Below are 21,859 nucleotides of genomic sequence, written 5' to 3'. Positions count from 1 at the left end.
GCAATGCTCCTTTGTTGGACTCAAAACACATTTCTTTTTCATTTCAAAGACTGATAGGCTTGAAAAGTAGGCTTCAGAAGCCAAGTAGTAAGTCTTATCCAGTAGCTTGCAAAGTCATGTTAGCAAACAGGCAATACTGCTGCCACTGAGTTAACTCTGGTGCAGGTCCCCTGCTTAGGTCTTGGTAAAGGTTTTCTTTCCTTCTTTCCTGTCTACACGGTGATTTCAATTCAAGGTGGTAAGTCTCAAACTAAGGGTCATCTTCGCCTTTTTCTAAATCCATCTAAGATTATTTTCTACTCTTTGAAAAGCAACAAGAATATAACTGTCCACTTAAAGCCATTTTTCCTACTTTTTCGCTCCCCCCCTCCCCGAAATTCAGGTTTATACTTTTATTAAAGTCACTTACACCTATTTGTATTGCTTAAAATAATTTCAGATTTTAAGAGTTCCTGCTGCCTTAACTACTTCCCTTGAGAGGCTTACAGCAAGAAGAGCTTGTTTATTTTATATTTGCATTCGTATTTACTCAGGAATCAAACTTCATCACAGAGAAACTTAATGGATAAAGAGAGTACCCTAGTGTTACATGGCAAAGGGTGCGGTCGGTGACATGGCCTGGTTGGGTAACCTGGCAAGAAAGACCCCACTGTAACACGTCTGAGTAGAGGGCCCAAGGGTTTGCTGCCACGACGCAAAAAGTCTGCTTTTTTGAACTGGGACTTGGCAGAGCGGGCGGCAACCCTGCACAGCGCAGCTGCCGAAGAGAAAGAGAGCTGGAGGCTGGCTGCACCGACAGCAGGAAGTGTGATGCAGGCATGAGACCCAAACACCGAAAGCCCTTCTCAGCAGCGCCTCCCAAAGCCAGCCACTGCTTTCTCTAGGAGAAGGCGCAGAGTCCCCAGACCCAGACTGGCCGCACCCCATCTCCTTTCTCTTGCCTCTGCAGCGGCACACAGACGAGCACGTGAGCGCGGTAGCGCGTCCCAGCTGTGCCTCAGCTGACCGCCCCCTGATTGGCTGAGACAAACGTGGGCTGGGGTGGGGACTGGCCGCCTGCGTCGCTCGCCATTGGCTCTCAAGGAACCCGCCTCCCCCTCAGGTGAGGCGGGCTTGCGTGAGCGCGCGCCGGGCTCCGCGGGCGCGCGCGCCTCCAATACTCCCCTCCGCGCGCGCGCCCCCGAGCGCGCCTCCGCCCTTGCCCGCCCCCTGCCGCTGCCTCAGCTCCTCAGTGCACAGAGCCGCCTCGTCTGAGGGGACGCGAGGATCGCCCTCGCTGCCGCTTTGGCCAGTACGTCGGCCCGGGCCCTGACAAGCTGCCCCAGGGGAGGCTCTTCGGAGCCGGAGTTGGACCTCTGCGATTGCCGTCTGCTCTCCCTCCTCTGATCTCACGAGGGGTTTCCCGCCTCGCACCCCCCACCTCTGGACGTGCCTTTTCTCCCCTCCCCGCGTGTGGAAGGAGCCAGCGCTTAGGCCGGAGCGAGCCTGGGGGCCGCGGGCCGTGAAGGCATCGCGGGCACCGATTCACCATGGAGGGCGCCGGGGGCGCGAACGACAAGAAAAAGTAAGCCCACTCCCCTCCGCCGGCCGCCTTCTCCCCCCGGCGCCCCCGCCCGCCGCCGGGGGCTCGCGGGCAGGCCTCCGCGTTCCGGGGGGCCGCCTTTTTGTTTCTGCCTCTCTCCCCTCCCCTCTTTCTCCCCCAGCCTCGCCGGCCGGGCTCCCCACTGTCCACGTCGCCATCTTGTCGTGGGGGGTGGGAGACGCGTCTAAAGTGCTTTCAGGGGCCGGGGGCTGGGCCCTGCTCGCCTCCTTTCCCGGCAGCCCGGGCCTCGCATCGCTCTCCCTACCCGCCTCAAACCCCCCGTCTGCCGCGTGCCCTGCTCCGGGTGGAGTTCCCCCAGCCTGAAAACCCCGGGAAGAGAAATGAGCCGCAGCTTGATCGCCGCCACTTGCACTCGAGCTTCCGCTCCTTCCCGCCCCCATCCTCTCCTGTTCCATTGAAAACTCGGCCCCGGGGCGGCCCCTGCACGCAGGTCCTGGCTTCAGTGTGGGTTCGGGGCCCTTGGTTTCCGACCTAGGAGCTCGCGTGGTTGGTTGGGTGAGATCTTGCTCTGCGGTTGTCCGGCTAGGCGGGTGTCTTTGCCTTTGTGCATTAGGGATTTGCCGCGATGGCCTGGGATGCTAACTTTTTCGTTTGCACGTGCAGGTTTGGTTTGGTTTTGGTTTAATCGCGTTGAAAAACTTGCCTAGAGCAAGAGTCGGAGTAACGGGAATTTAGAGAAATAGTAACATTTTAATGAGAACATCAGAATTGGATACCTGTGTTTCTATCACCTGTCAAGAGAGCCCAGATGTTATAAGTGAATTATATGCTTCATTCATTCTTGAAAATATTTTAGTGAAAACGTAGCGGGTGGCTAAATTCAGGCACTCACTTTTAATGAGCTTGTTGGGAGGGGGGGACGTATATGGGTATATGATCAGAGCAAATAAAATGCAGCACTAAAATGTTGTGAAGTTTTTAGATTGACCCGACTGATTTTTCTGAAATTGAGGTATATTAAAATATACAAGAAGTGAATAAATAACCATCTTGTTAGAACTTAAAGTTTTAAAAACACCTCGAAGTTTGAGTCTTAACTGGTACATTATAGGATTAAGAATTGTGAGCCCAACCAGTGGAATGAAGTGCCCCCCCCTGCCCCCACCACCTCCCCCAACTTTTTGGTCCACTCTGGTATTTTAATCTTTGAGGAAATTATTTTAAGGAATTGAAGATTTATGCTAGGAGTTCTGGTTAGTAGGCTGGCTTTACTGTTAAGTCCTTGCACTCTTCTGGGACAGATTAAGTGCCCTAATCAGTATCAGCAGAAGATAAACTTGTTTATGTTCCTGCGATTTTGTGAATTCTTTTTTGGTCTTTCTCTAATAGAATGATAGGTTCTCAGTTTGTATACACCAGAGAAAGCGTATATAAAATTTAAAAAGTGAGTAAACAGATCTAGACCTAATTCCAAGAGTTGCCAGGAATTAATTGCAATTAATTTTGTAGAGGTGATTACAAGGCTTTTGATGAAATGATGAGGCTGCTGTAAACCTAAGGCACATCACCTCAGTGTATTGTCAATATTCTGTCCTTAGTGCTAAAACATATTTAACATTGTACATGAAGTTATGCATCAGTTGGTCCCTTTTTGTATGCTATATTGTACTTGTATCTCCTTTGCAGTTCATAAGTTGAGAAGAGCATAAGCAACTTTAATATAAATGAATTAATTACCTACTGCGCTTCATTCCCAAGTCTAAACCAGTTCTTAATTTTCTTCAGTCCCATTTGTTATTTGCAAAATACTCTCATTTGAAAATTTAGCATAAACTTGGATTGGATTTAATGTTTCTTATTACAGAAGTTGTTAAAACTGATAAATTAAGTTAAACACAACAAATGGTACTCAACAACTTATAGGTGCTATTTGTTAAAGAGGTCTTTTTTTTTATCCTTTTCTAACTAACAATTTTAAAACTTTTTAAAAAGAAAACTGGGAGATCGAGGGGCAGAGATTTTTCTCCTTCGAATTTTGCCACTAAATGAGCCCGTAGGGTGCAGGTGAGGGAAACAGATTTATCCTTTTTTAAAGGAGGGCTGGGAAACTCAAAAGCTAAAGGATTAAAAGAAATCAGAACAGACGTTGGGTATGGTTATAATAGATTTCACATAGGAAATTTCATGTTGACTGCTTAGTAACAGGGATTGGACTTAATAGCACATTAATATTGAATTTTAGATTTCAGTGCACTGTCAAGAGGTTCATTATTGTTCTCTTTTAGGTTTCAGGGCAGATTCCTTCAGAGTTTTCAAAACATAGTTGTATCATTAAAGTAAAATCTCTGAGAATGGACATTCCTTAACTTCTTAACTTTGGTCATTAAAAATCAAGAACCTCTCATTCACTAGTGAACATTTTTCTTGTTACAATTTTACTTTGATTTCCTCTTTGAAGAGGTTGCCTGATGGTTAAGAGCGTAAGATTTGAACCTGACACCTCTGAGTCCAGCTTTTTACTTGTTAGCTTTGTGAGCCTGGGCAAGTTATTACTGAATGCTTCTGAGCTTATTTCCTCCTTTTGAAATGATAATAATAGCAGCCATCTTAGTGGTTATTGAGAAGATTAAATGAGATAATGCCTAGTGCTTGGTTTAGGAGTTTTGGTAACATTAAATACTTGAAAGTAGATGTTACTTGTTAAAGTTTTAATTTGAACTTCCACAACACTTAAAAACTTTTTCCTTCCAGGTATTTGTGTTACTTCTTCTTCTCCCTACTTTCTTTTCTTTATCTCCTAAAAATGAAAAGGCTATCATTGGACCCAGAAGTTTAAAGGGATTCTTTTTAGTTAAAACAGTACCTGAATTATGTTGGCATCTGGCATCACGTATTCTTGAGCATCTGATCTAGTGTCTACCCTAGGCCCCCTTTTTTCACATTTCCTTACCCCCTTGTTTCCTCCCTAAATAGGCTACTAAAAATTTTCTCTGGACTTCTGAGACTGGAGTCATAATCACATATACTAGTCAGTTCATTTTAGCAGGGTATGTGCAAGGCACTGGAGTCTTACAAATGGCAGTAACAAACCTTTTTCTTTTTTTGTCTTAATGCCAGTTTGGAGTAAACAGTTTTGTAAATATTAATCTTTCCTAAATATGATGAGTTGATAAAATAAGTGTGGTAAAACATATGAGGCTACATAGTAAAACTGTCCTTTACTTATGAATTTGTCCAGAGGTAAGATCATTGGCTTTTATCTCAAGGCAAGGCTTCAAGTCTGTATTATTTATCTGGTTTTTGTAGCTCAATTTGTATAATATTTATATTAGTGCACTCTTCCACGTGTATGTGTTTACTGAACTACCATGTTGTTTTAGATTAAGTGTGGTAGTTCATTACTATGGTCCACTACGAAGCATTTTGTGCAGTTTAGATAACATCCAATCTTTCTACCTATTGACTTTCATTGTCTTTGAAGCTTTATTGGGGTTTGGGCTCAAGGTAAAGATTTCGTGGTGACATTCTATTGTATGTTAAGAATGGTGTGCAGAAGGCTGAGGGATGTCTCTGGACTGATTTTTTTCAGAAGAACTTATGACAGTCTTTATGTTTGGTGGTAAAGTAAAAACCTTACCATGCATGGGTGTTAAAGATTTGGGTTAGATTATTGTGCTTGTGTATAGACTTGTACTCTTAAAATATAATTTTAAAAAATTTAGATATTTAAAGTACTATATTCTTTCCTTGTCTGAGATTGTTAACATAGGACTGGTTTTCCAAGCAGGAGAAAATGCTGACTTAAATGTGTTGTTGGATTAGTTTTCTATTAAGAAATTGATTTTAATTCATAAGAAGAATGCTCTTTTTCCCCCTTGTTTCTTTCTTTCTCTTTTTTCTTTTATAAACATTGGGACTGATTATCCAAGTTGGTGGATTTTATACTCAGCCTTCTGCTGTTTGTGATGTATGTGTTGTGTGTTTTCTGCTTAACTAGAGGGTAAGAAAAAAATTTGAAATTAAGATAAGTCAATCTTGTTGCTCACTATTTTTGATGAAAGTATAATGATAATTTTTAAATTTGTTATAGGCCTTGGAATTTTAAAAATAATTGTATCTCTGTCTCTTGGAGCATCAAAAAATTAAGTATTTTGTATATGTATTGAGTTTTATATTAAAAGTTGTGTTTTCTGCAGTAAAAAATAACAAACTCATATCTTTGCCAGATACGATTCTTTTAGAAAAAATATAAAATTAATTCTATAAAAACATTTATAAGTGATTATCTTATGACTTTTTTCTCCCAAAGCTTTTGAAATGATTATGGGGTTTTTTAAGTTGTGGTTTTAAAAAACAACATAAAATTTCCCATCTTCACTATTTCTAAATGTACAACTCAATACTGTTATGTATATTCACACTGTTGTATAACCAATCTCCGGAACTTTTTCACCTTGTAAAATTGAAACTCTAACTATTAAACAACTATCCCCAATTTCCCCTTCTTCCTACCTTCTGGCAACCATCATTCTGCTCTGTTTCTATGAGTTTGACTACTAAATCCCTGTTATAAGTAGAATCATACAATTTTTGTCTTTTTGTGACTGGTTTATTTCACTAGGGCTTCCCTGGTGGCTCAGCTGGTAAAGAATCCACCTGCAATGTGGGAGACCTGGGTTCGACCCCTGGGTTGGGAATATCCCCTGGAGAAGGAAATGGCTACCTACTCCAGTATTCTGGCCTGGAGAACAGAGGAGTCTGGCAGGCTACAGTCCATGGGGTCGCAAAGAGTCGGACATGACTGAGAAATTTTCAGTTCACTTATTTCACTTAATATAATGTCCTTAAGATCACCCATGTTGTAGCATGTGTGAAAACTTTCTTCCTTTTTAAGGCTGAATAATGTATATCCTTTGTTTATCCTTTCATCTTTCAATGGACACTTAGATTATATCAACAAAAATAATCAATAAATAATCTATAATAGACATAGGAAAGGATTTTCTTTGAACCAAACTGAGGACTGTAGCCCAGAAGACAGCCTCTCAGATTACTGAGAAACTGCTCTGGTGAAGCATGGTTTCAGCACAATTTATGTCTTGTTAGAACAATAGGGATACATTCATTCAAGGTTTCAAAAACAAAAAAAAACAGACCAACATGTACATAGCGAGTCAGTATGGCCTTGGCACCTGGGAAGGGAGCCTTATCATCCAAGGAGTACCAGCTTTGGCATCCCAAAGGGAGGCATTTAATCTTTTTTCCCCAAAATATATTTTTTAATTGAAGAAATCACTTGTAGAACAAAAATAGACATGACTTTTAAATCAATGGATGAAAGAAAACACCATTTAGCATAGAAAACAAATGGTAAAGAGCAAGGAAAGATGAAAAAACAAGCACAAGGCAAAAATGATAGAATTGAAATCATACTTCTGGTCAGTGTGCCCTTTTTTTGTTTTTAATAACTGAAGCATATGTACAGTGTATATTTGGTAAACCACAGTCTGTTCTAGTTAGCATAAAATTTAACTCATGTACAGCCAGAATTTCTTCATACCTCAATATGTGAAAATTTCTATTATTAGTTGCTTCCACTAGTTGACTATTATGAATAGTGACTGTATGAACATGGGTGTGCAAATATCTCTTGGAGATCTTGTGTTCAGTTATTTTGTATATATACCCAGAAGTAGATTGCTGGATCACATGATAACTCTTCTTTTAAATTGTTTAAGGAGCTGCCCATATTGTTTTCCATAGTGGCTGCCCCACTTACATTTCCACTTACAATGCACAGGCGTTCCTATTTTCTCCCCATCGTTCCCAACACTTGTTATTTTTTTGTTTTTATGATAGTAGCCATCATAATGGATATGTTGAAGTGGTTATGTTCTTAAGGGTTTGTTTGTGGATAATTAACCAACTTAAAACAACAGAGAACAGTTGCCACTAGAAGCTTTATCATCAGAAGTGAGGTTAAGCATCTGTAAAATGAGAATTAAGTTTTTCTAGTGACTTTGAAAGATTCCGTGTACCAGTACTTTCTCAGAAAAGTATTTAGTGTTTAAAATGGTCTCTACTTGTTATATTGTTGCTAAAGTCCCATTTCATTAGTAACTTTGTTTGAAAGTATTTAAAACAATAATTGAAGTGACTGACTTATATTAGACAACTATTCTCAAGGTGTTATGTTTTCTTTGCTCTGGTGATCTCACCTGTTATGAGTGTTTTCATTTAAAAATTTCACTAGGTTATAATATTGAACATAAAGATTATTCCCAAGTATGATTTTCAAAATTTATTGTTTCGTACATGGGACAGAATTTAGTAATGGAATATAACTCACTGCAGTTTTTGCAGTTCTACTGTAGTTCTACCTATTGGTTTCAAAGTTAACAGTGTTTAAAATAACTACTAGTTAATATTGCGTTTCCCCTTATTAGTGACATTTCCATGTGCTTCTCCACTTTTCTAATAGTTTGTAAGAATTTATTTTTCCAAATGAATCATACTAGGGTAAACATAAACATAAAGTTTAAAGGCAGAACATTTAAGTCTTTGAGTTGAGTGTATTTCTGTTCCTACATATAGATCTTTCTTGAGAATTCAGATGCTAAGCAAATTTCTTTAAAGTGATTCCTTCCTCTTTTTTTCAGTTGTGAAATTGAAACATTTCAAGAACAAGATCACAAATAGACCTAACTTGAAACTTGTAAAAGAGATTACTGGTATACAGTGACCTCTTAATAAGCATTTGAATGAATAAATGAAACAGTGAGAATAACTGAGTGAACAAAGAAAGCAGAGAATGATTTTAAGAGGATTTTTTGGAAGTCATCATTGCTCTTCTATGTTGCTCTTTTCATAGGAATTTTTCTTATACTGGGGCATCTGCATCTCTTGTGCTACTTTAGAACTGTTTTGAATCTTGAATTTTAACTTTTTTGTCACTTAAATATTTATGCTATTTATTAATACCAGAGGAGAAGGGGACAACAGAGGATGAGATGGTTGGATGGCATCACCGACTCGATAGATGTGAGTTTGAGCAGGCTCCAGGAGTTTGGTGATGAACAGGGAAGCCTGGCGTGCTGCAGCCCATGGGGTTGCAAAGAGTTGGACGTGACTAAGTGACTGAACTGAATTGATTAATATCAGATCAGAAAACACATTGTGTTAATAAATATAGCTATGTAACATGTACAAGCCTTGAAGATAACTCAATACTCTATCTTAAGGTATGTTAAAAACTAATTCTATATATGCAGTGTGTGTGTATCTTAGTTGCTCAGTCATGACTGACTCTGCAACCTGATGGACTGTAGCCCACAAGGCTCCTCTGTCCCTGGGATTCTCCAGGCAAGAATACCTGAGTAGGTTGCCATTTCCTTCTCCAAGGCATCTTAATCCCCACTCAGGCATCAAACCCAGGTCTCCTGCATTGCTGGTGGAGTCCCTACTGACTGAGCCACCAGGTACTCTCCTATATATGCAGAACACCAAATAAAAAGTTTATATTACTAAGACGCATATGTGTATGGTTGTGGAAAATCAGCTAGGTAAATGTGGAAAATATCTACTTTTGTTTCATCTTTAGCAAACATTTCTTACAATCTACTCTAAACATCTAGTAAGTTTAGATCAGTTTATATTCTCTAGCAGTATTTGAGAGTGCCCTTTTCTTATACTTGATCATCATTAAAGTTTGTTTTTAATATGAAACACTGACTGTTTGTTAGTATATTAGGATTCTTTTTATTGCGAGTGATGAAACAGAGCTCAAACTAGTTTCACGGGCTGGATGGGGAGGCTGTTACTAGCTCACACAATTTGGCTTTGGTTTAAGGGACAGCTAGACCCAGTATCTTAAGTGATGTCCTTAAAATATAATCTCAGGCTTTCTCTTGAATTTTACTTGGTTTATAGTTTGCTCGATTTGCATGTTGCCTCATTCTGCCACCGACAGTCTATTAATATGGTAGGAAATATGGCCACTAAGCATTCCCATGCTTGCCTCCATAGAGTTTGTAATGATAAGGAAAAAGGAGAAAAACTCCCTCTGTCTTCTAGTATCTACATATCGGTCTCCTGGATGAATGCCAGTTTGCCCTGCTTGGATCATTATTTTTAGCTATGTAAATGGAGTCCTCTGATTACATGAGTCAAATATCATTTTGTATATTATTTGATTGTCTTGATGTACATTATTAATTATCTCCTTATAAAGGACTCTTGATCAGTGCTGGTATCCCAATGAACGGGCTATAGGTTTTTGTTGCAAAGTGCCTGAATTCATATGCTACAGAGTCTTCTTTCAAGCCTGGTCAGTCTACAACTGTTCTTGCTGTGTGCCTTTGGGGAAGCTTCAAATCTCTTCTCTGGACTAGGGTGTTCATTTCACTTCTTTAAGAGAAATGTCGTAATGACTGACTGCTGGCTAAGAGCTTTAGCTCTATAGAGGCTGGCTGCCCGCTTTGCTCCTTCAGCTGTGTGATCGGGCACTAGTTGCTTTACCTCTAGGTCTCACTTTGTTCACGTGTAAATTAGGACAAGAATAATTGCCTTATAGGATTGTTGTGAGGACAAACAAGATATTAACCCATGTGGAACACTTATAACAGTTCTTGGCATAAAGTAAGGGCTTAATAGACTGGAAACCATAATTGTATTCATACAGTTATTATATTTATTGTTTTCAGAAGAGTTCCACTTCCCTAAATCTCATGATATTATTTAGAATCCATCAAGCCTTCTTTAGGACAATCTGACCAAGGCTGATGTCCTTTTGAGCCAAACTCTTAGTGAACTTATAATAGTGGTAAGAACAGTTAGTGCTGCTTTTCCTCTACATTGGTATTTTTCTATGAACATTTGGCCTTTGAAAATTACATGGAGATACTTTTTTTGTATAGACATTCTAAAATAATCATTTTCTACATTCTAAAACAATCATTTTCTACAGTGGTAATAGTAAAGGAAGAAAAATACTCTGAAGGTTATTTGGTTGTCGGAGGATGGAAAATTAATAAAGCCTACTTTTCCATGCATTTCGGGGGTCAAAATTTCATTAAATGTCTATTTAGCCTGTTTGTGGAGAAGAGTTGGAAATTGCCTACCTTTGCAGTAACATAGCTAAAATGTTTAAATGAGTTATGTTTCAAATCAGTAGAGCCTTCATTAGGAGTGAAGGAAGGGATATTTTCTTGGATAATAAGTTGATTTATTTCAATGGTTCAAAAATTTTTTTCAGCCCTAGACCACTACTCTTAACACCTAAGCACCAGGGCCTATAACAGATTATTGCACATTTATTTATTTGGCAGACATTTGTGCATCTTATTTGTTAAGCAGAGCAGTGAATTGTCGATGGCTCAGGCCATAGTTAAATAGGTTTTGGTTTTAATTGATTCATTTATTATGTGTTCCATCTTCTATTTTCTAGTACAGTGTGATTTTAGGTTTGAGATTCTTGCAAAATAATTGACTTTAGGATTTAAGTATTATTAGTTTAATATCAACCATCACAGGAATATCCTCTATAATTGTGTTTACAAATTTGCCAGTCTACTCTGAGAATTTTCTTTGTTGTTCAGTTGCTTAGTCATGTCCAACTTTTTGCGACCCTATAGACTGCAGCACGCCAGGCTTCCCTGTCCTTCATTATCTCCATGAGTTTGCTCAAACTCATGTCCATTAAGTCAGTGATGCCGTCCAACCATCTCATCCTCTGTTGCCCCCTTCTCCTCTTGCCCTCAATCTTTCCCAACATCAGGGTCTTTTCCAGTGAGTCAGCTCTTCACATTAGGTGGCCAAAGTATTGGAGCTTTGGCTTCAGCATCAGTCCTTCCAATGATTATTCAGGATTGATTTCCTTTAGATTGGCTTGATCTCCTTGTAGTCCAAGGGACTCTCAAGAGTCTTCTTTAAAACCACAGTTCAAAAGTATCAGTTCTTCAGCGCTCAGCTTTATGGTTCAGTTCTCACATCCATCCATGACTACTGGAAAAAAACATAGCTTTGACTAGACGGACCTTTGTTGGCAAAGTATGCTTTTGAATAAGCTGTCTAGGTTTGTCGTAGCTTTTCTTCCAAGGAGCAAGTGTCTTTTAATTTCATGGCTGCAGTTATTATCCGCAGTGATTTTGGAGCCAACGAATTTTCTTAGAGACACACAAAAAGCACTCTTAAAAAACAATCTATTCATTTTTTGCAGCTTTAAATGTTAGAAAGTTCTTTATTCCAATATTTCTCAACCCCAGCTAATGTTTAGATCTCTTTTGGAGCAAAGTAATACTTGTAAACCTTTGAGGTGTGCCTAGTGACCTCAACATGATTTTACCAGATTTAAAAATGTAACCCTGTTCCTTTTAGTGATTGTTTGGTACCAATTTGATCATAAACATATGCAATCTCAAACATAGACGGTTTGTAGCAAGAATAGAGACCTTATAGAGATCTTCTAGATGATCCAGAACATGCTTTTTCCCCTTTTTTCTTACATCACCACCAAAATAAGAATAAAAATTTGAAATTCTCAGAGTTTACCTTCAGCACTACTTTCACTCTATTGAGCAAAGCCTGCCATGTTAACTCCCACTTGCTACTTTCTGAAATTGCATAAATTGCCAAATCTGCCTTCTGTATGACATCCTTTTCAAATATCTGAAGGTACTTGTGTCTCTTTCTTCTATTCCTAAGTAAAAACATCCTTAAATTTCTTTATATTTTAATTAAAAAATTCTGTGTTAAGTTTCTGATTTGTGGAAAGGCATAGGCCATATTAAATACAGGGGCATTATTCTTAGGTGGAATCTGAGAGCTGCTGCTTAGTAATAGTGTTATTTATCCTCTTTTTATAGACAAACAGGATCAGAAGGTTGTTTGAAAATTTATTTTGTAACATTGGATAGGATGGATTAGTGTAGGTGGAGAATCAAGCCATGGCTTCAGAAGAGCTTCTCTTTTGTCATTATTTTCAGAAACTTCATCATGGTCAGGGTTTAGAAATAAATAGGAAAAATCTTCAGGATATGATTTCTGTGTATATACCTTTGTTCTGATACATGTGTTTTCCCCCTACTATAAGAGAAAAAACTTCATTGTTATAACTTATATATCTTGTTATATTTTAAGCAAATAATTAAACATTTTTCTGGGACTTTCCTGGTGGTCCAGTGATTAAGACTTCACCTACCAATGCAGGCATTGTGGGTTCGATCCCTGGTTAAAGAGTAAAGATCTCACATGCCTCAGGGCTAAAAAACTAAAATATAAAATAGAAGCAGTATTGTAACAAATTCAACAAAGTCTTTAAAAATGCTCCATATGAAAAAAAAATTTTTTTAAAAGGATACATTTTTCTGAATATACGCATGCATAAAGTTTAATGTCACTGACCTTGATTACCAGTCTCAGTCCTGTTACTATCAGAAAGCATATGATAAGGGAAATGGAATGGAATTTACAAGGTGAGAAGGGAGGTAATGCGAAGGGAGAAGAGTGGTAGAGCAGGTGATATGATTCTGGGAAAGCCGGTAAATCACAACCTTACGGAGAGTGAGTCTCAACGCTCTGATGTTTGTGACATTCATAAAGAGTTTTAAGAACTGACTTATAAAAAATTATTTCAGAGAACTGAAAAAGCATTGTACCATTGTCACATTTTTCATTTAGTCATCTTTATTCCATGGTAAAGAATCCGTCTGCCAATGCAGGAGATGCAGGAGACATGGGTTCGTTACCTGGGTCAGAAAGATCTCCTGGAGAGGAAATGGCAATCCACTCCAGTATTCTTGCCTGAAAAATCCCGTGGATAGAGGAGCCTAGCAGGCTACCATCCATGGGGTCGCAGAGTTGGACACTACTTGAGCACGCATGCAAAGCCTAATTATGTTCTGATCTTTTTGAGGAAGAGTTACTGGTTTTGCTATGCACACACTTTATTACTGACTTATCATTGAGTTGTACCTCTAGCTTCTTATTCCCAGCAATTGTATCTTGTTCTCCCAGCAATTTTACTGCTCACTCGGTTCAGTGTTCTGCCTGACAAACATAGTTGTTGTGGTATGTGTATGTACGGCAATGCTCAGTCACTCAGTGATGTCCGACTCTTCGCTACCCCATGGACTATAGCCTGCCAGGCTTCTCTGTTCATGAAAATTTCTAGGCAAGAATAGTGGAGTAAGTTGCCATTTCCTACTCCAGGGGAATCCTCCTGACCCAGGTATCAAACCCAGGTCTCTTGTGTCTCCTGCATTGGCAGGCGGATTCTTTACCACTGCGCCACCTAGTTAGCTAGTGATATATATATGTAGTTATAGCTAAAAATAAGTTTTTCTCAGTTTCAAATTTGCTGGCTAGCCTGTTAAATTTCTGCTATAGGACCTGCTAATAGTTCTCAAAGTGCTGTAGCTTAAGAATCACCTGGGTGTTTAATTAATAGAAGGATTCCCAGGTGCTCACCTCTAAAGATTCTGACTTGGTAAATTGAGGATGAGACTCAAAATATGTAAACTTTATAAGCACCCATAGATGAAACACAGACCTTGAACATCTAAGAATGCTCAACAGAATCATCGGGAAGATTGTATTTTTATTATTATTATTTTTTAATGGACTTCGTCTATTTTTTTCTTCCAGTTTTATTGAGATATAATTCACATACAGCACTGAGTAAGTTAAAGGTGGGCAGCAAAATAATTTAACTTATATACATCATGTAATGATTACCATAATAAGTTTAGCAAACATCCATTTTACATACATACAAAATTTTAAAAAAAGAAAAGTTTTTTCTTGTGATGAGAACTCAGAATTTACTCTCAGCAATTTTCATATGTAACATATAGCAGTGCCAATTTATTAAACATGTTGTACACAGAAAATTGTAGTTTAAACCAACATGCCAAGCCTACGATTTGAATTTCCAGGGTTGGGATCTAGGCACAAATATCTGGGGAGAAAAATTCTATTGGCAATTGTGATGCATACCACAGGTCAACCATTGATTAGTCTAAGTCCATACTGTATTTTATACTTATGTTCTAAATATGTGGCAGTGTTAATGTCTTACAGTCCAGATATGTTGTCTGTGTTTGTAAAGAATTTGGGCAGATTTTTTAAAGAGAAGGTATTTAGTAAACAATTTTGAGTGTTGAAAAACAATCTTTTACTTCTCTGGGCATTTTTGAAGGACACATAACAAAGTATTTTCCTAGAGCAGAGGGGCTCAAGGTATTCTCCAGACCAACATCTTTGGTATTACCTGCTAATTTATTAGCATTACAGATCTTTAGACCCATCCAGTCTTTCAAATTGGAAACTCTGATTGTGAGGGAAGCTAAAGTTTGAGAACCTCCATCTTAGAATAATAACTTCACATTTTTTGGTTTAATTTATCTAGTACTTTATATATTGGAGGGAATCAGAGTTTTTTTTTTTTTTTTTGAGAGGCTCAAGACTGATTCTGAACCGAGAGAGATGATTTTTAAATCATTAGTTAAGAAAAACAAAAGCATATTCTTTTTTAAAACAGAACTTCAATACACACACACACAATCATGTAAACAGATGTAAATCTATTTGCAAATTAAGAAATTTAATTAGTGCATAAATAGGACATTTACATATTAAAGCTATCTCAGATGTTATACAGATTTCATTTTCAGAATGTACCCTCTAATTTCAAACTGATTCAGTTTTTTCTTTTTATTTCACTGGAACATTAGGGAATAGTGTTAAAACTAAGCACTTTGTGAGATTATTGGAAGGTGAATAATCTTTCTCTAATTGTGGACATTTAAGAGATCATAAGTTTATAAGTTGGATATATTAAGTTGGAAATGGCAACCTGCTCCAGTATTCTTACCTGGGAAATCCCATGCACAGAGGAGCCTGGTGGGTGACAGTCCATGGGGTCGCAAAGAGTTGGGCATGACTTAGTGACTAAACAGCAACAACTAAGTAAGATAATGATCATCTAAACCAATAAAATCTTAAGCTGCTTTCAAAAATAATACAATTGTATGTATTCTCAATTTTTTTTTTGTTAGAAATAAACCATTTCACCTGTTTTTTGGAATTTCAAATTAATTACAAAGTGTTTAATTTTCAGAATCTGAAAATTGATTAGAATGAGAAATTGAAAATATTGAATTATATTGTTTACTCAGTTTTACTTTCCATTCCCTGGAAGAAGTATGATTGTACTTGCTTTATTCCAAAATGAAGAAAAAAAATTAACTTGTTTTCAGTTAGTCTTTTTGGGAAACAAGTTTAAAAGTTACATGACTACTTCTTTCAGGTTTTTCAGTGCAGGTGCATTGATAGTGTTAAGTGTTAATTCAATGGGAATTTTTCTTAAAAACAAAATGATTCTGCCATCTTGAAACTGCTAATTTTTAACATTTGTAAACTTTGCTACACTTTGTATCATTGTATTTTTCTGGTTTTATCTGTGCATTTGTAAGTTATAAATTTATTTATATGCATATATATGTGTTACATACAGAGAAACTGATTCATACTCAAATTTTGTTGTAAAGCCTGCTGTTTTTGCATACTACTGTATTGTAACATATCTTTGTGACCCCCATAGACTGTAGCCCGCCAGGCTCATCTGTCCATGGAATTCTCCAGGCAAGAACACTGGAGTGGGTAGCCATTTCCTCCTCCAGGGATAAGAAGAATACTTTTAATAATAAATACAAAATATTGTCTAAGTGTAACCCTCCCTTGGGGGGGGGTGGAAACAACGAGGTTAGAAATCAACTTAATGAAAACTTTCATGTATTATAATAATTACAAGACTCTCTTGGAAAAGATTATATAGAAAACAAAGTGAATCAACTACCGTGTTTCCAACTGGACTAGGAAGACATAAATGTGATAAAGGTGTTGATTTAATTGGTTAACAACATTAACTATACCTCATGCATTTTTCGTGACATAGATTGCAGTGGTAAGGGGAAGTAATCTTAAACTTCAAGCTTCCTTTTAGCAAGTTGGTATTCTAGTTTCTCAGCTCTCTGCCTGTGCTCTAAATCTCTCCTCTGTTGAGATCACTTATTCTTTTTGGTGATGATATTGGTGCTATTCACTGTTAATACTGCTTAGTGAATTTTTTTTTTTTGTTTTGTTTTAGCTTTTCCCCCCATTCTAACTTATGTGTAGTATGCTTACTTATATTTGAAAGTGCATATCTGGATAATCACAGTAAATCCCAATAGTATGCCTTGTTCATAGTGCTGACATTGTTATGCTGTTCAATTATGATTGTAATCTATAGGATCATAGGAGTGCTGGTAAAGCACAAATTCAGTGCTGAAGTCAAATCAAATAGCAGATTTGGGCCAAGTACTAAAGCCACTTGTGCACGTTTCCTACTAAGAACACAGAAATGAATGAGGCAGTTTCCTGCCTCCAAAAAGCTTTAAGGGACTGTGAAAGTGAAGTCTCTCAGTCGTGTCCGACTCTTTGCAACCCCATGGATTGTAGCCTACCAGGCTCCTCCATCCATGGAATTTTCTAGGCAAGAGTACTGGAGTGGGTAGCTGTTCCCTCCTCCAGGGGATCTTCCCGACCTGGGGATCGAACACGGGTCTCCCACATTGTGGGCAGACACTTTACTGTCTGAGCTACCAGGGAATCCCAAGGGACTGTGAAAGTGAAGTCGCTCAGTCGTGTCTGATTTGTAGTGACCCCATGGACGGAGGAGCTCCTCCGTCCATGGGATTTTCCAGGCAAGAGTACTGGAGTGGATTGCCATTTCCTTCTCCAGGGGATCTTCCTGACCCAGGGGTCAAACCCTGGACTCCCGCATTGTAGACAGATGCTTTACCATCTGAGCCACCAGAGGAACATAATTATAGCAAAATAACCAGAGTGGTCAGATCTAGGGGAGAGGAGCAGTTTTGAAAGACAGAATGCACAGACAAAATGATGATGGAATTGAATTTTGAAAGTTTCTCACATAAATTTACCAAGTTACATATTGAGAAGGATACCCCAGCAGAGAGAGTAGGGTCAGTCAGTTCAGTTCAGTCGCTCAGTCGTGTCCGACTTTTTGTGACCCCATGAACTGCAGCACGCCAGGCCTCCCTGTCCATCACCAACTCCCGGAGTCTACCCAAACCCATGTCCATCGAGTCGGTGGTGCCATCCAGCAATCTCATCCTCTGTCGTCCCCTTCTCCTCCTGCCCCCAATCCCTCCCAGCATTAGAGTCTTTTCCAATGAGTCAACTCTTCGCATGTGGTGGCCGAAGTATTGGAGTTTCAGCTTCAACATCAGTCCTTCCAATGAACACCCAGGACTGATCTCCTTTAGGATGGACTGGTTGGATCTTCTTGCAGTCCAAGGGACTCTCAAGAGTCTTCTCCAACACCATAGTTCGCAAGCATCAATTGGCGCTCAGCTTTCTTCACTGTCCAACTCTCACATCCATACATGACCACTGGAAAAAACCATAGCCTTGACTAGAGGGACCTTTGTTGGCAAAGTAATGTCTCTGCTTTTGAATATGCTATCTAGGTTGGTCATAACTTTCTTTCCAAGGAGTAAGTGTCTTTTAATTTCATGGCTGCAGTCACCATCTGCAGTGGTTTTGGAGCCCCCCAGAATAAAGTCTGCCACTGTTTCCAATGTTTCCCCATCTATTTCCCATGAAGTGATGGGACCAGATGCCATGATCTTAATTTTCTGAATGTTGAGATTTAAGCCGACGTTTTCACTCTCCTCCTTCACTGTCATCAAGAGGCAGCTTAGTCTAGTGTTATTTAATACCATGGTTTCTAGAGTCAGACTGCTTGTTTGAATACAGGCTTACCATTTATTAACTGCGTAAACTTGGGTAAACTGTTCACGTCCCATTATTTGTAATATGGTGATGATATAATAATTTAAATAAGTTGGTAGTTGAAAAGTGTTTAGAATACCAACGTGTACATAGTATGTACCATGTATAGATGTTTAGACTCAAAGCTGCAGGCCAAAATGCCAACTAAAGAATGAAAATTTCCTTGGAATTTCCTCTAACCTGAGGAGACGTCAAGAAGTACAGGGCAGTGAAAACAGTGAAATACACACATTTTACCTATCAGCTTGGCAAAAATTAAAATGATAAAAAAGATCCATAATATTGATATATTACTGCAGAAAACATGGGGAAATAAATACACACATTCCTGGGTTGCCAGAGACTAAAAAATGGAAACAAACCGTTCTGGAAAGGATAATTTAAATGCCACATCCTTTAGATCATGGAATTTCACTTCAGAATGTCTATCTTATATAAATACTTACACAAGAAGTGCAAAACAACAACTTGTTCCTTCAAGGTCAGAAAGAATATTTAAAGCAGCAAATAATAGAGTTGATTTTTAAGAAGTTTATACACTAACTTTATTAGAAATGTCTGATCATCTGTTAACATTTTAAATGATTATGATCTAACTTCAGTTCTTAAAGTCATACATATTTACAATTAGGAATGCCAACAGGCCTTTCTTGCACAATTAGTAGACAATACAGATGAATTAACATATATGCAATTATCTTGTATTCTTACTAATCTGAAGAATAATAGGCATTCTCTGTAAAATGGCTATTGCTTATTCATGAACTCTGTACATAAGAAACTGAATAAGACAGCAGCTGTAAATGTGTATTTCCTGTACAAAATCATATGAAGATATAACTGTTAGCTTTTTGTACAGTACTGTATGTTAAATAATAATGAAATAATAAGCATGTGAAAGCTAGAGCATCACAAAGATTGAGCTATATTGCTAGTTTACCCAAACATTGATTCTAAAATGGTCATGGAAACGGGTAAGCAAACTATTCAAAAGACAGAATTTTTACTGTACTCTTGACTGATTTCTAGCATGACTATCAGATTATGAATGGCACCTTATGCAGACATATTAATAGCAGAACTTTACTTGATCTGTACTTAATAAAAACAGTATAGATGGAATTGATAATTTAGAGAAAAACAGTGCACTTATTTGCATGCTAAAAATCTGCCTGTTGTGGTCTACAAAAGTTTTATTGTGCCATTTAAGAATAAGTAAGTAAATAGTACAGGATTCACCTTTGTGGAACCTAGACTCCATGTTCTACCAGAAATAATTCTTGGTCAATAGTAATATAATTCTGTGGGGTATGACCTGATAAAAAGAGCCTTCCTGTGAGTAGACAAGAAACTGGGCAGTTCAGATGCTGAAACGTTATTAAGAGTTTTGGAAGTTTTAGCTTTAACCTGAGAAATGTTTTAAGAGCTCCTCTAGTCACATGTGAAGAACACCAGATAAATTTGTTCATTAAATCTTTATTACAGGTCTCCTGATTGCTTTATGTCTAGATTGATTATGAATAGAAGATAAACTGATTTTCATCACCTTCTTCATCTAATTTAGGTTTGTCAACTCTTGAGGTGTATCATATTACTTCTTTGTTAAGGCTTACTTTTTTTTTTTCCCCCAAAATTTGGCTAATGCTCAAATTCCTGTTCTCACAGTCTTCACTAGCTTATACATTGTCCTTTAAATGTTTTATCCAAACTGTCATTTGTAATGGATTTGTCTTATAAACTTAGTTGCCATATCTTGGACAATCATTATCTTCAAAGTTCTGAACAATACAAATATTTCTAAAGGTATGGAGATAATGCATCATGATGGTTAGCTTGATCAGATGCCCTTTAAAAGTATATAATATGTAATATAAGGATTTGTTTTTCCCAAGTATTTCAGTTGGGTAGTAATTTGTTGGTAGCTTAGATTTGGTTGAGTAATTAAATGAAAGAGGGCTTAGTAAATCTGATGGAAGTTTCTGGTAAAATTCTGATTACCTGGACTAATTATGGCATTTGAACCAATATCCATGTTTATCATGAGATCATTGATTATCACCGTGTTTTTGTTGTTGATTTTACTTGAACCAGATAGGAATGTGGTTCTCACTGCCATTGCTGCCTCTTACCTGCCAATCCAAAAGGGAAAAGTGAGAGAAACAGTGTCTGAGATGTTAAGCTTTTATTATTGTACATTTAAAACATTTACTTAAAGTCAGTGAGAACAATGGATGCAAATAAAAAAATGAAGTTTTAGACTGAGGACATTGTCAGATTTTCATGTTAGCCTTAGCATGTAATATATTTTTGTGTTTTTTTTTAAAAATTCTACAGCATTGAGATAATCCTGATTCACAAATACCAAGTTATAAGTAGTAATATTTTTTAATAGCTCACCTTAAATCTCAAGATTCTCAAGTTAAATTGATCTAGATGCTTGAATTGAACTTTTTCTATCAAAGTTCACTTATTAATAATAGCAAATATTCACATTCCTTATGAAAGTATAAAAGTCAGATGAGCACACAAACTTGAGCAAGCGCGAAAACTGGATCACCACTGTTGTCACAACACAGCTGCGAGAATTTCACTTTTTATTATACAGCTTAACAGGAGTATACTCTGAGAAGGAGGACCTTGTTTGTTTTGGGGAATGTTACTTCTGTGATTGAATCTGTGTAGCTTTGCAGGTCGCTGGAGGGAGAAGAGATTTATGTGGAAGCAATTATGTACTTAGTTTGTAGAATATAAGGAAGATTAACTGAAGTAATGCTGGCAAGATCCTTAATATACTGCCCAGTGCTTAGTAAATGGTAATGGTTATTTTCAACATTTAATAAATAATTGACTTAATTGGATTAGGTTGAGGGTCATAGGGAGAGCAGCTGACTATTGAGGTAGAAGCCGCGTTCTGCATTAAGAAGATAAAGCCTTGTGGAAGAGCAGAGATAAGAAAACACCTGCATTTCTTAAATAAGAAAACACCTGCATTCAAATCCTGTCTGCTACAGCATGGCTATTTTTAACCTAATGAATCCCAGATTCCTAGTATGTAAAATAGGGATAATATTTAATCTATTTATAGGTTGTTTTGAGAGAAGTACAAATATTACAGGGTAATATTTGATATGTAGTAGGTTTTAATAAACAATAGCTACTAAAGAAGCAGCTAAGGCCAGAACCAGGTTAGTCTTGTCTACCTTCAGCTGGGTCAGGAGGAATAGATAATGCAAAGAAAGATGGTTCTGCTTGGATGACTTATGAAAATCTTTCTAACTGGTTTTATTCTTGGAAGAGTTGCCTAAAGATACATAATTATATTGACACCCTCAGTAATTTTCTTGGGCTTCCCAGGTGGCTCAGTGGTAAAGAATCCATCTGCCAGTGCAGGAGACTCAAGTTTGATTCCTGGGTCGGGAAGATCCCCTGGAGAAGGAAATGGCAACTCACTCCAATATT

General features: G+C 38.0%; 1 protein-coding gene across 2 annotated transcripts in view; it reads left to right on the top strand.

Moving 5' to 3' along the window:
* The first annotated feature begins 1,205 nt into the window (after positions 1–1,205).
* The window catches only part of HIF1A (hypoxia inducible factor 1 subunit alpha), a 45,598-nt gene continuing 24,944 nt past the window's right edge, over positions 1,206–21,859 (top strand). The window contains exon 1 of one of the 2 annotated variants that reach the window (XM_043919109.1): positions 1,206–1,564. In XM_043919109.1, coding sequence (XP_043775044.1) covers positions 1,530–1,564 — 35 coding nt within the window. In that variant the 5' untranslated portion in view covers positions 1,206–1,529. Of the gene's footprint in view, positions 1,565–19,946; positions 19,965–21,859 lie in introns of those variants that run through there. The other variant, XM_043919110.1, reaches the window with a different exon arrangement.

This window comes from Cervus elaphus, chromosome 12 (genome assembly GCF_910594005.1).
Source record: "Cervus elaphus chromosome 12, mCerEla1.1, whole genome shotgun sequence".
NCBI lineage: Eukaryota > Metazoa > Chordata > Mammalia > Artiodactyla > Cervidae > Cervus > Cervus elaphus.
Note: the sequence above shows the minus strand (reverse complement) of the source record. Positions and strands in the feature narration are given on the sequence as shown.